The sequence below is a fragment of the Gadus macrocephalus genome, chromosome 22 (genome assembly GCF_031168955.1).
Source record: "Gadus macrocephalus chromosome 22, ASM3116895v1".
NCBI classification, from domain to species: Eukaryota; Metazoa; Chordata; class Actinopteri; order Gadiformes; family Gadidae; genus Gadus; species Gadus macrocephalus.
The window spans coordinates 1092265-1104161 of NC_082403.1; the positions used below are offsets into that span (position 1 = coordinate 1092265).

The following is an 11897-nucleotide window of genomic DNA, read 5'->3' on the forward strand; positions in this document are numbered from 1 at the left end:
TTCTCACACGGCGTGGCCATCCAATATAGCGCATTACAATCCTGCAAATATATTTTGATATTCTGGTAATACACAACAGCCCACCTTCATATCAGAGATAGACCTTATGATTCAATCCAATGTCATGGTGCACAGGCGAATAAAGGACAATACGACATTTAGACGAATTTTGAATTTATAGGCAACAGACACAAACACACACTTGACACAGAACCCTCCCAGACTGAAGACGTCACCCAACCGAAGGCTTTAATGTAGTGAACTCTTTGGCCCTCTATTGAGTCCTCATCAAGCCGTGTTCTGTGGTCCGTGTGAAGGCGGGCTCGGTCTCTGGAACGGGAGTCCCTCCGTTCCCTGGCCTCCGTCACTCGTCATGGAACTTGGGCAGCTTGTTGCCGGGGATGACCACATGCTCCGCCCCCTCCTCCGTGATGACCACCAGGTGGGCCACGCCCCCGCTGACATTGTCCCGGCCCATGGCCAAGGCCAGAGCTGCAGGGAGAAGAGGGCTTTAATGTGGGCCAGATAGCTAACATCAGATACACACTACCATAGCAGACCTTTATTATGGACCAGATAGCTAACATCAGACACACACTAGCTGTGTTCGAAATCGTTCCCCATTCACTCACTCACTATTCCCTATATAGTGTTCATGATATAGTGCACTATGTAGGGAACGAACAAACGAGAATTCTGACTAATACATTTCTAAACGTAATTTGCGTCAGTAAATGCGCCGGGTATTTGTGTGACGCAGACAGATGCGCCCACATCATGTAAACAAACCGGGCACTCACGACGGAAAGCTGGGGGTTGTATTCATTTTGAATGTTACATTTTCTATGTTCAATCCCAAATAAATTGTTGACATTTCTAAACGAAAGCCGGAGACTCCATCATTAAATGTATTAGTTTTCGCGTATATTCAGCTTCTCTTCTCCTCCGGAAAAACACGACCGCATTGCATTGTGGTATACGGGAGTAACATGTAGGGAACATCGTATGAACACTAAAATGGTGGGTATTTTAAGTGCACTATATAGTGCATGAAATTAACCACTGAGAATTGGAACACCACGACAAAATGGCGAGCACCCTGTATAGTGCACTGTATCCATGATAGGGAACGATCTCGATCACAGCTACTACCATAGAAGGGCTTCAATCTGGACCAGATTATAGCTAACATCTGACGCACACTATCATAGAAGAGCTTTAATGTGGACCAGATTATAGCTAACATCTGACGCACACTATCATAGAAGAGCTTTAATGTTGACCAGATTATCGAGAATATCCAGAGAAAACCATATCAATTGCACGGTTAGGCATGGGTCCATAGAACCACGTCACCGGGCCCAGCGTTACCGTTGGTGACGAACTGCAGCCCCTCCTCCCGGGTCATGTGGGGGCGGTACTTGGCGTCGGTGTAGCCGTAGATGTAGGTGCTGCCGGAGCCGGCGATGGTGAACGGCTGACTGATCAGCATGCCCCCAAGAGACACCACGTAGACCTGGGGACAACAAGACCCACGTCAGACTCACCTAGACCCCCCTAGAGCTCCCTAGACCCACCTAGATCCACCTAGACCCCCCTAGACTCACCTAGATCCACCTAGACCTCCCTAGACCCACCTAGACCCACCTAGACCCCCCTAGACCCACCTAGACCCACCTAGACCCACCTAGACCCCCCTAGACTCAACTAGACCCACCTAGACCCACCTAGACCCCCCTAGACCCACCTAGACCCCCCTAGACTCACCTAGACTCACCTAGACCCACCTAGACCCCCCTAGACCCCCCTGGTCCCACCTAGACCCACCTAGACCCACCTAGACCCACCTAGACCCCCTGACTATGCATGCTTCTGAGTGACTAAGTGGCCTTGTGGAGGCCTGTTTTCAGGCTGCAGGCCGGGGTGCAGCCTGGGCCGCGGTTTGAAAGGAGTCCCCACCTGCGGGCCTTTCTGAGGGTCCCAGCCGGCCGTGATGAAGCCGGCCTGGAGCTCGTCCTTGTTGTGGTAGCAGAGCTTCCTCAGCAGAGAGGCTGCTGCTATCACCCGGGGAGGAGCCTCCATCTGAACACTGGGGAGGGCGAGAGACATAGAGACGTAGAGGCAGAGTGGTGAGAGAGAGGGAGAGAGAGAGAGAGAGAGAGAGAGAGAGAGAGAGAGAGAGAGAGAGAGAGAGAGAGAGAGAGAGAGAGACATAGAGGCAGAGTGGTGAGAGAGAGGGAGAGAGAGAGAGAGAGAGAGAGAGAGAGAGAGAGAGAGAGACATAGAGGCAGAGTGGTGAGAGAGAGGGAGAGAGAGAGAGAGAGAGAGAGAGAGAGAGAGAGAGAGAGAGAGAGAGAGAGAGAGAGAGAGAGAGAGAGACATAGAGGCAGAGTGGTGAGAGAGAGAGAGAGAGAGAGAGAGAGAGAGAGAGAGAGAGAGAGAGAGAGAGAGAGAGAGAGAGAGAGAGGGAGAGAGAGAGAGACATACACTGGCAGTGAAGCTCAACTCACTGTGTTAGTAGCGTACAAGTGCTATCAGTGCTAGCAGCCTTCCTGTTCTAGCACTGCTAGCAGGGCTAGTAGCGTACCTGTGCTATCAGTGCTATTAGCGTACCTGTGCTATCAGTGATAGTAGCGTACCTGTGTTATCAGTGCTATTAGCGTACATGTGCTATCAGTGCTATTAGCGTACCTGTGCTAGCGGTGCTAGTAGCTTACTAGTGGTGCTTATAGCGTACCTGTGCTATCGGTGCTAGCAGTGTACCTGTGCTATCGGTGCTAGCAGCGTACCTGTGCTATCGGTGCTAGCAGTGTACCTATGCTAGCGTTGCTAGTAGCGTACCTGTGCTAGCGGTGCTAGTAGCGTACCTGTGCTATCAGTCTTAGCCGCGTACCTGTGCAGGTTGAGCTGGAAGCTGGCGGTCTTCAGGACGGCCTGGGCGTCGGCCAGTGAGCCGGCCATGCAGCAGAAGATCCTTTGGTGCACCTGGACCAGCTTGTTGATGGTCTTAGACGACACCACCTCCCTGGGGACAGAGGGGGAGGGGTTAGCCCCACGACCAGGAGGAAGGGGAGGGGTTAGCCCCACGACCAGGAGGAAGGGGAGGGGTTATCACCACGACCAGGACGAAGGGGAGGGGTTATCACCACGACCAGGAGGAAGGGGAGGGGTTATCACCACGACCAGGAGGAAGGGGAGGGCTTATCATCACGACCAGGAGGAAAGGGAGGGGTTATCATCACAACCAGGAGGAAGGGGAGGGGTTATCACCACGACCAGGAGGCAAGGGAGGAGCCATCCGTGACCATACTCACCCCCCCATGGTGGCCCGCGAGTCCGATCCGATGATGACGCCGCCGTCGAAGGTCACGGCCATGATGGTGGTCTGGGGGGGAGGGGCAGGGGGCGTGGCCTCGTTTAGAACTGTTGTCATTTCTCATTTATATTATTACAATGCTATACTGTAATGTACAATACTATTCACACTATTATTATAATGCTATACTGTATTCACACTATTATAACAATGCTATACTGTAGTATACAATACTATTCACATTATTATTATTATAATGCTATGCTGTAATATACAATACTATTCAAACTATTATTATGATTGTTGATTTTGTTTTTTAAACTGCCCTGTAAGGTGACCTTGGGTGCTTTGAAAGGCGCCCTCAAATAAAATGAATTATTATTATTATTATTATTATTATTATTATAATGCTATGCTGTACTATACAATACTATTCACACTATTATAACAATGCTATACTGTAATATGCAACACTATTCACACTATTATTATAATGCTATACTGTAATATACAATACTATTCACACTATTGTTATAATGCTATGCTGTAACATACAATACTATTCAAACTATTATTATAATGCTATGCTGTACTATACAATACTATTCACACTATTATAACCATGCTACTCTGTAATATGCAATATTATTCACACTTTTATTACAAAAGACCAATATATTCCACAGCCATGTTATGGTTCAATGAACGCGTTGTTGTAGTTTACAGCTCATGTTTGAGAAGCATTTACTTGTTCAGTCAGAGGGGGCGGGACACGGGATGGAAATAGACAGCATCTCTAGCGGAAGTCCCGCCCTCTCCCTCGCCTCGAGGCGCTCAGCCCATGCAACTAAACGGATGTCGCTCCTTCCGAAGCATGCTCGGAAGTCCCGACCTCTCCCTCGCTAATAACGCTTATTGGGGCATCCCGTCCAGGCGTTGGGACGCAAACGCCTGGAAGAGGTCAGTTCAGGTGATGTGAGATATTACAGCTTTCGCAGAGCTGTCTTATCATTTAGTAAGAGGTCACGGATCGTTGGTAAACTTTAACGAAAGTCTTTAAGTTAAGGGTGCGGTGTTGGACTGGTTATGTGACGTCGGTCCCCGGGTCCCTGAGCTTCCCCGCTAGAAACTAGCGCCAATCTCGGATCATATACAAAACAGGGGGTTGTGTTTTATACACAAATGCATTTTAATGCACAATGAGCCCGTCTCCCTGTTGACGATAATCAGAGGAGTCGATTAGACGGCTTCAAGTCAAGCGACCAAACTCGGAGATCCATTTTCGTTAAAATGGAAACCTTATTCCACGCGTTTATACGCATCTTTAAATTATATTCAGAGTTTGGGGTAACCTATAAGAATCAGGATAACCTATAATAATCAGGATCACCTGCCAGGTGTCTCTTTCTGCAAAGCCCTAGTGTTCTGTGTCGTCTGTTCCGCGGTTGAAAAGATAAATGTTAAAACAAGTTGGAGTCGGACACGCACCTTATGGCCACTCATCGAGCGGACACTAATAAAGACGGTTTAAGTTTCTCCTCATTAAGATAATTATGCTTAAAGGCTCCGACTCACCCCGGTGCTGACTCCCCTGACCGCCGCGTCGTGCTCCATGTTGTCACTCCTCCTCCAGACAGAGCAGCTCGGCGGAACAGCTCCCGGTCCTGATGAGTCTCTTCGGCGGTGAGATGAGTCTCCTCCGCAGCCCCCTGCAGCCCCCAAGCCCCGGCTTCAGCTTCGACCTGACGGAACGGTAAGCTGCTGGAGCGGGTCTCCTGTCTCACGAAGGGTCGGGAAATGAATTATATCACCGAGTTTCGCGTCGACTCTCTATCGGGAACTTCAAAAGTGAAAGTGAAACGGTTTAAATCAAACTGCGTAGGCCACGAGGACTGACCGTATAGGTGTTTTTTTGTGCCATGGAGGTTTATGTCTAAATGATGATGTGATCGTGGTGCCCCCCACCCCGCAGGAACGCTGTTCTGGGCCGGCTCCTGGAGGGGTCACCCCCCCCACGGCCCGTGAAGACGGGGACCACCATATCCGGAATTGTGTTCAGGGTACGGGTCCGACCTGCTGTCCCCACACACACCTCGACCAGCTCGGAGCCTGATTTGTAGTGTAGTGTTTGTATGTTAAACAGTGTCTGTGCTTGTGTGTTTGTCTGTGTGTGTGTGTGTGTGTGTGCATGTGTGTGCCGGCGTGTGTGTACTTGCGTGTGTTAACGTTTGTGTGTGTGTGTGTGCTTGCCATGTGTGTGTGTGTGTGTGTGTGTGTGTGTGTGTGTGTGTGGATGTGTGTGTGTGTCAGGATGGTGTGGTCCTTGGAGCCGACACCAGGGCGACCTCGGGCGACGTTGTGGCTGATAAGATGTGTGCTAAGATCCACCGCATCTCTGCTAACATGTAGTGAGTAACACACACAGAGACACACACACACACAGACACACACACACACACACACACACACACACACACACACACACACACACACACACACAGACACAGACACAGACACACACACACACACACACACACACACACACACACACACAGACACACAGACACACACACACACACAGACACAGACACAGACACAGACATACACAGACACACACACACACACACACACACACACACACACACAGACATGCAGACACACACACACACACACACACACACACACACAGACACAGACACACACACACACACACACACACACACACACACACACACACACACACACACACACACAGACATGCAGACACACACACGCAGACACACACACACACGCAGACACATACTCAAGGAGACACACAAACACAAACACACACACACACACACTCCACATCTCTTTTAATATAAAGGCTAGACCAGGTCTAGCTGTAGACCAGGTCTAGACCAGGTCTAGCTGTAGACCAGGTCTAGCCGTAGACCAGGTCTAGACCAGGTCTAGCTGTAGACCAGGTCTAGACCAGCTCCAGAGCAGCTCTCCCCCGTGTGGCCCAGCTGCTGCGGAGCCGGGACGGCGGCTGACACCCAGAAGACGACGGACCTCCTGGCCTCCAACCTCGCCCTGTTCAGCCTCAACAGCCAGCGGGCCCCGCGCGTCCTGATGGCCGCCAGCATCCTGCAGGACACGCTCTACAGGTGGGCGTTACACGCTCTACAGGTGGGCGTTACACGCTCTACAGGTGGGCGTTACACGCTCTACAGGTGGGCGTTACACGCTCTACAGGTGGCGTTACCGGGGCCGCCGGGCTGGGGGGAATCTTCTACCATTCTACCGATGGTAGAAGGAGCTGCAATTGCCCCCCCCCCCCCCCACCGCCAACAATTGTCCTTCCTCCCATCCCCCCCCTCCCCCCTACAATTCTGCGCAGGGGGCTGGTAGGGGGAATTCGGGGGGGGGCCATCAGTACCTCTTGTACACAGGGCCCAGAATTTGCTACTACGGCCCTGGGTGTTACACACGCTGAACAGGTGGGTGTTACACACGCTGAACAGGTGGGTGTTACACACGCTGAACAGGTGGGTGTTACACCAGTGAACAGGTGGGTGTTACACACGCTGAGCAGGTGGGTGTTACACCAGTGAACAGGTGGGTGTTACACACGCTGAGCAGGTGGGTGTTACACACGCTGAACAGGTGGGTGTTACACACGCTGAACAGGTGGGTGTTACACACGCTGAACAGGTGGGTGTTACACACGCTGAACAGGTGGGTGTTACACACGCTGAACAGGTGGGTGTTACACACGCTGAACAGGTGGGTGTTACACACGCTGAACAGGTGGGTGTTACACACGCTGAACAGGTGGGTGTTACACCAGTGAACAGGTGGGTGTTACACACGCGCTACAGGTGGGTGTTACACACGCGCTACAGGTGGGTGTTACACGCGCTACAGGTGGGTGTTACACGCGCTACAGGTGGGTGTTACACACGCTGAACAGGTGGGTGTTACACACGCTGAACAGGTGGGTGTTACACACGCTGAACAGGTGGGTGTTACACGCGCTACAGGTGGGTGTTACACACCTTGACTTCATGATCTTTTGCAATACAAATGAATACTATCCTAAAGGTCAAGCTTAAACCTATATTAACAACGCTGAAATTAATGATAGTAATAATAATAATAATAATACATTTAATTTAGAGGCGCCTTTCAAGACACCCAAGGTCACCTTACAGAGCATATAGTCATCATAAATCATTTAAAAAACAAGACATTGTGGAAAAAATAAATAAATAAATCAATAAACATAATAAATAAAAAATAAATAAAACAAAAAAAGACAAATTGAACTCGTTCAACAAAGCAAACTCCTGGGGGTCATCGTGGACAGTGGTCTGAAATGGTCTGACCATATCGACCTGGCCTCCAGAAGATCTGCTGAGTCGCTGAGTCGCTGGGCATATCGAGGAAGGTTTGTCACTGAATTCACGCCTCAGCTCATCTGACCTTACCGTAATATAGTCCGGGCAGTGACTCATCCTACCTGTCTCAGAAAAATACAAATCACACAGAAGACATTTCTTAGGTTGATATCTCACTCAAGTAGATAGACCCGATCTGCACCCCTTTTTGAACAATATCATTTGATACCTATTGATAAAGTGAACGCATATCAAACACGTTGACTCGCCAATAAGTTCATATATAGAAAACTAGATCTTCCAGTCACTCTCCAGAACATATTTATTTCCACATCGGACAGAAACAGAAACAACCGCCTACTCCTACCAGGCACGAGGGCTTCTAGGCACCGGTTTGATGTGTCCCCCAGAGGCCCGAGCTCTGGAGTGAATTAAGCCCATAGCTAAGACCTATTCCATCCTACACTGCATCCGAAAAGCAACTGAGGAATCATCTACCGGCTACCTGAAACTCCTCTTCAAGAATTTCTCTTGTACAAGCCTCTTGTACGAACTCTGTACAAGCCTACGCCCCCGCCTTGAACGGACGTTGTCATTTGTGCTAGGCAAATAAACTCTAAACCTCTACAGGTGTGTGTGTTAGACGGGCTGTACAGGTGTGTGTGTTAGACACGCTGTACAGGTGTGTGTTAGACACGCTGTACAGGTGGGTTTTAGACACGCTGTACAGGTGGGTGTTAGACACGCTGTACAGGTGTGTGTTAGACGCTGTGTCTCAGTGTGTGTATCAGTGTGTGTATCAGTGTGTGTATCAGTGTGTGTTACATTGTGTGTAACATTGTGTGTAACATTGTGTGTATCAGTGTGTGTATCAGTGTGTGTTACATTGTGTGTATCACTGTGTGTATCATTGTGTGTGTCAGTGTGTGTATCGGCGTGTGTATCATTGTGTGTGTGCTGCGTTGTGTGTCTCCAGGTACGGCGGTCAGATCGGGGCCCATCTGATCCTGGGGGGCGTGGACTACTCGGGGGCCCACCTGTACACGGTGGGGCCGTACGGCAGTGTGAACAAGCTGCCCTTCGTCTCCATGGGTCAGGGGCCTTCACATTAAGAGCGCTGGTTTGCTTGTTGTTGATGTGGATGTTGTTGTGATCATCGATTCATTCTGATGGCTTCAGGACCCGCTCTTTAGATGGGCTCTGATTGGTTAGGAGCACCTCATTAAGACTACCCAGGACTTTAGTCAGGAGTCAGGGCTACTTTACAGGACTACTATACAGGACTACTTTACAGGACTACTTTACAGGACTACTTTAGTCAGGACCACTTTAGTCAGGACTACTTTACAGGACTACTTTAGTCAGGACTACTTTACAGGACTACTTTACAGGACTACTTTACAGGACTACTTTAGTCAGGACCACTTTTGTCAGGACCACTTTAGTCAGGACTACTTTACAGGACTACTTTACAGGACCTCCAGTTCAGGGGTTGAACCTGCGGATTCTCCTCAGGTTCCGGTTCAATGGCGGCTCTGGGCATCTTGGAGGACCGCTACAAACCCGACATGGAGGTACTGTCTAACCCCTACCTGCTCCTTAATGACCTGTCTCTACAGTCTAACCCCTACCTGCTCCTTAATGACCTGTCTCTAGAGTCTAACCCCGACCTGCTCCTTAATGACCTGTCTCTGTACTGTCTAACCCCTACCTGCTCCTTTATGACCTGTCTCTGTACTGTCTAACCCCTACCTGCTCCTTAATGACCTGTCTCTGTACTGTCTAACCCCTACATGCTCCTTAATGACCTGTCTCTGTACTGTCTAACCCCTACCTGCTCCTTAATGACCTGTCTCTGTACTGTCTAACCCCTACCTGCTCCTTAATGACCTGTCTCTGTACTGGCTAACCCCTACCTGCTCCTTAATGACCTGTCTCTGTACTGTCTAACCCCTACCTGCTCCTTAATGACGTGTCTCTGTACTGTCTAACCCCTACCTGCTCCTTAATGACCTGTCTCTGTACTGTCTAACCCCTACCTGCTCCTTAATGACCTGTCTCTGTACTGTCTAACCCCTACCTGCTCCTTAATGACCTGTCTCTGTACTGTCTAACCCCTACCTGCTCCTTAATGACCTGTCTCTGTACTGTCTAACCCCTACCTGCTCCTTAACGACCTGTCTCTGTACTGTCTAACCCCTACCTGCTCCTTAACGACCTGTCTCTGTACTGTCTAACCCCTACCTGCTCCTTAATGACCTGTTTTATGACTAAATAGTAATCCCTCTCTCTCTCTCTCTCTCTCTCTCTCCCTCTCTCTCTCTCTCTCCCCCCCCTCTCTCTCTCCCTACCTCCCTCCCCCTCTCTCGCCCCAGGTGGAGGAGGCCAAGGTGTTGGTGAGGGACTCCGTCCAGGCGGGGATCATGGGTGACCTTGGCTCTGGGAGCAACGTGGACCTGTGTGTCATCACTGCCCAGGCTGTGGACTACATCCGGCCCTACCAGGAGTCCCAGTACACCAACGGGAGGTCCGCCGCCTCCTCCTGCTCCCTTTCCTCCTCTCTCCCCCTCCTCCTCCTCCCTTTCCTCCTCTCCCCCTCCTCCTCCCTTTCCTCCTCTCTCTCCCCCTCCTCCTCCCTTTCCTCCTCTCTCCCCCTCCTCCCTTTCCTCCTCTCTCCCCCTCCTCCTCCCTTTCCTCCTCTCTCCCCCTCCTCCTCCCTTTCCTCCTCTCTCCCCGTCCTCCTCCCTTTCCTCCTCTCTCCCTCTCCTCCCTGTCCTCCTCTCTCCCCCTCCTCCCTGTCCTCCTCTCTCCCCCTCCTCCTCCCTTTCCTTCTCTCTCCCCCTCCTCCCCCCTCCTCCTCCTCCCTTTCCTCCTCTCTCCCTTTCCTCCTCCTCCTCCCTTTTTTCTTCTCTCCCCCTCCTCCTCCTCCCTCTCTCCCCCCTCCTCTTCCTCCCTTTGTAACTGTGTTGCTGTTTGTTTGTTTTGTAAAGTGCTATTTAAGTAAAGTGTAATATTATTATTATTATTATTATTATATATCCTCAAAACACGTAGGACACACATAATATGTATCCACAAATAGTATTGGAGAGAAGTTTTAAGTATTAAGTACATTTTTATTCAAGGTTCATTCCGTTTCCTCCTCTAGAGACCGGAAGTACAAGTACCCTCCCGGCACCACAGCACTCCTGTCGGAAAAAGTAGTCCCTCTGCGGCTGGAATTGGTGACCGAAGCGGTTCAGCGGATGGAAACTCACTAGCAGCACAGCTGCCCAGCGTCCTCTCTGCTCACACTAGGAACTGCATCGTATCAATACTCCAAATCACCCAGTAGATATCACTGCGCTGTGTTGATGGGAATGTGTGTGTGTGTGTCCGTGTGTGTGACATTATACAGACAATACTGATTAAAACTTTGAATAAAATGATTTTGGTATGCATCTGTGTTTTGATCCATTGATAGTTGTTATCGGCTCATAATGCTATCTTAGTTATACTTATAATGACCATAACATAAAAAGACATAACATACCAAACTAGCAGATTTGGCGATTAAACGAACTAGTCTGAAGCGTCAGTGCGCTGCTCTTAAAGGCTAAACCCGAGAGATCAGAGCCTGTAACCATACTTTAATGTAATGGGATTCATTGCGTCCACAATAAACACGGTGCACAACAGGTACTGTAACATGACCCGTGTGTGTCCGTCGGCCCGTCTCGGGACTGATTTACTTTCGCTTTGGAGACCGGAAGGCGCGTGAGGCTCTCGACCGCGCGCATCAGACGCTTCAGCCTCCGCTTCAGCCTCACCTCCGAGTCCGCACCATGGCTCTGCTCAGCTTCAGCGGCTATAGACCTGACTCCAGACCCTATGGACCCTCCGTTGGGGGGGCCCGGAGCCTCACGGACCGAGCCAGTCACTACACCTTCGGGACCAGGTCTCCGGAGCTGGCCCTCCCGCTGGGCCTGGACGTGAGTATCTTCTGATGAGGTCGGTGCTTTCACCGAGTTCTCCGAGTCTGCTTCATCCCGTCATGTGCTGCGCGCGGAACGCGTCGCTTTGCCCAGGTGCGTTTTGAGGCATTTTACGCGTCTTGTTTTCACGGGTCCATGCCTTTACGTCATATAGCTCTATTTAGACTTTTCTTTCACTTTCTCCCAACTCCAGTTTCGAATCAGTAGGGAACGTGTCGCACGCGA

At 50.3% G+C, this 11897-nt stretch overlaps 3 protein-coding genes and 1 long non-coding RNA gene across 6 annotated transcripts in view; 2 read left to right on the forward strand and 2 right to left on the reverse strand.

The window, feature by feature from the left end:
* Positions 1 to 157: 157 nt before the first annotated feature.
* On the reverse strand, positions 158 to 5026 carry psmb12 (proteasome 20S subunit beta 12). Its single transcript, XM_060044028.1, has 6 exons — positions 4892 to 5026; positions 3315 to 3385; positions 2894 to 3025; positions 1960 to 2089; positions 1372 to 1516; positions 158 to 492 (listed from the first exon to the last, which is right to left on the reverse strand). Exons 1-6 carry the CDS (start codon positions 4928 to 4930, stop codon positions 365 to 367), a joined length of 645 nt encoding a protein of 214 aa, XP_059900011.1. The 5' UTR covers positions 4931 to 5026; the 3' UTR covers positions 158 to 364.
* psmb13a (proteasome 20S subunit beta 13a) lies at positions 4129 to 11138 on the forward strand. The gene is made up of 9 exons (XM_060043983.1): positions 4129 to 4276; positions 4950 to 5069; positions 5289 to 5376; positions 5627 to 5724; positions 6325 to 6465; positions 8675 to 8790; positions 9214 to 9272; positions 10074 to 10225; positions 10847 to 11138. Exons 1-9 carry the CDS (start codon positions 4158 to 4160, stop codon positions 10956 to 10958), a joined length of 1005 nt encoding a protein of 334 aa, XP_059899966.1. The 5' UTR covers positions 4129 to 4157; the 3' UTR covers positions 10959 to 11138.
* Positions 7613 to 10025, reverse strand: LOC132451499 (uncharacterized). The gene is made up of 2 exons (XR_009524112.1): positions 9039 to 10025; positions 7613 to 8984 (listed from the first exon to the last, which is right to left on the reverse strand). It is a non-coding gene; the product is annotated as an uncharacterized LOC132451499 (long non-coding RNA).
* Positions 11139 to 11425: 287 nt separating the features above from the next.
* The window catches only part of psmb8a (proteasome 20S subunit beta 8A), a 9074-nt gene continuing 8602 nt past the window's right edge, over positions 11426 to 11897 (forward strand). For 2 of the 3 annotated variants that reach the window (XM_060043988.1, XM_060043989.1), the window contains exon 1: positions 11426 to 11669. In XM_060043988.1, the coding sequence (XP_059899971.1) occupies positions 11523 to 11669 (147 nt within the window). In that variant the 5' untranslated portion in view covers positions 11426 to 11522. The remainder of the gene's footprint in view (positions 11670 to 11897) is intronic. The other variant, XM_060043990.1, reaches the window with a different exon arrangement.

Coding starts and splice junctions, on each gene's coding strand:
- psmb13a (XM_060043983.1), top strand. CDS start 4,158: ATGCAACTAAACGGATGTCGCTCCTTCCGAAGCATGCTCGGAAGTCCC. Junction 5,377..5,626: donor TATCCGGAATTGTGTTCAGG/GTACGGGTCCGA, acceptor TGTGTGTGTCAG/GATGGTGTGGTCCTTGGAGC. Junction 8,791..9,213: donor GCTGCCCTTCGTCTCCATGG/GTCAGGGGCCTT, acceptor GATTCTCCTCAG/GTTCCGGTTCAATGGCGGCT.
- psmb12 (XM_060044028.1), bottom strand. CDS start 4,930: ATGGAGCACGACGCGGCGGTCAGGGGAGTCAGCACCGGG. Junction 3,026..3,314: donor TCGCGGGCCACCATGGGGGG/GTGAGTATGGTC, acceptor CTCTGTCCCCAG/GGAGGTGGTGTCGTCTAAGA. Junction 2,090..2,893: donor TTCCAGCTCAACCTGCACAG/GTACGCGGCTAA, acceptor CGCCCTCCCCAG/TGTTCAGATGGAGGCTCCTC.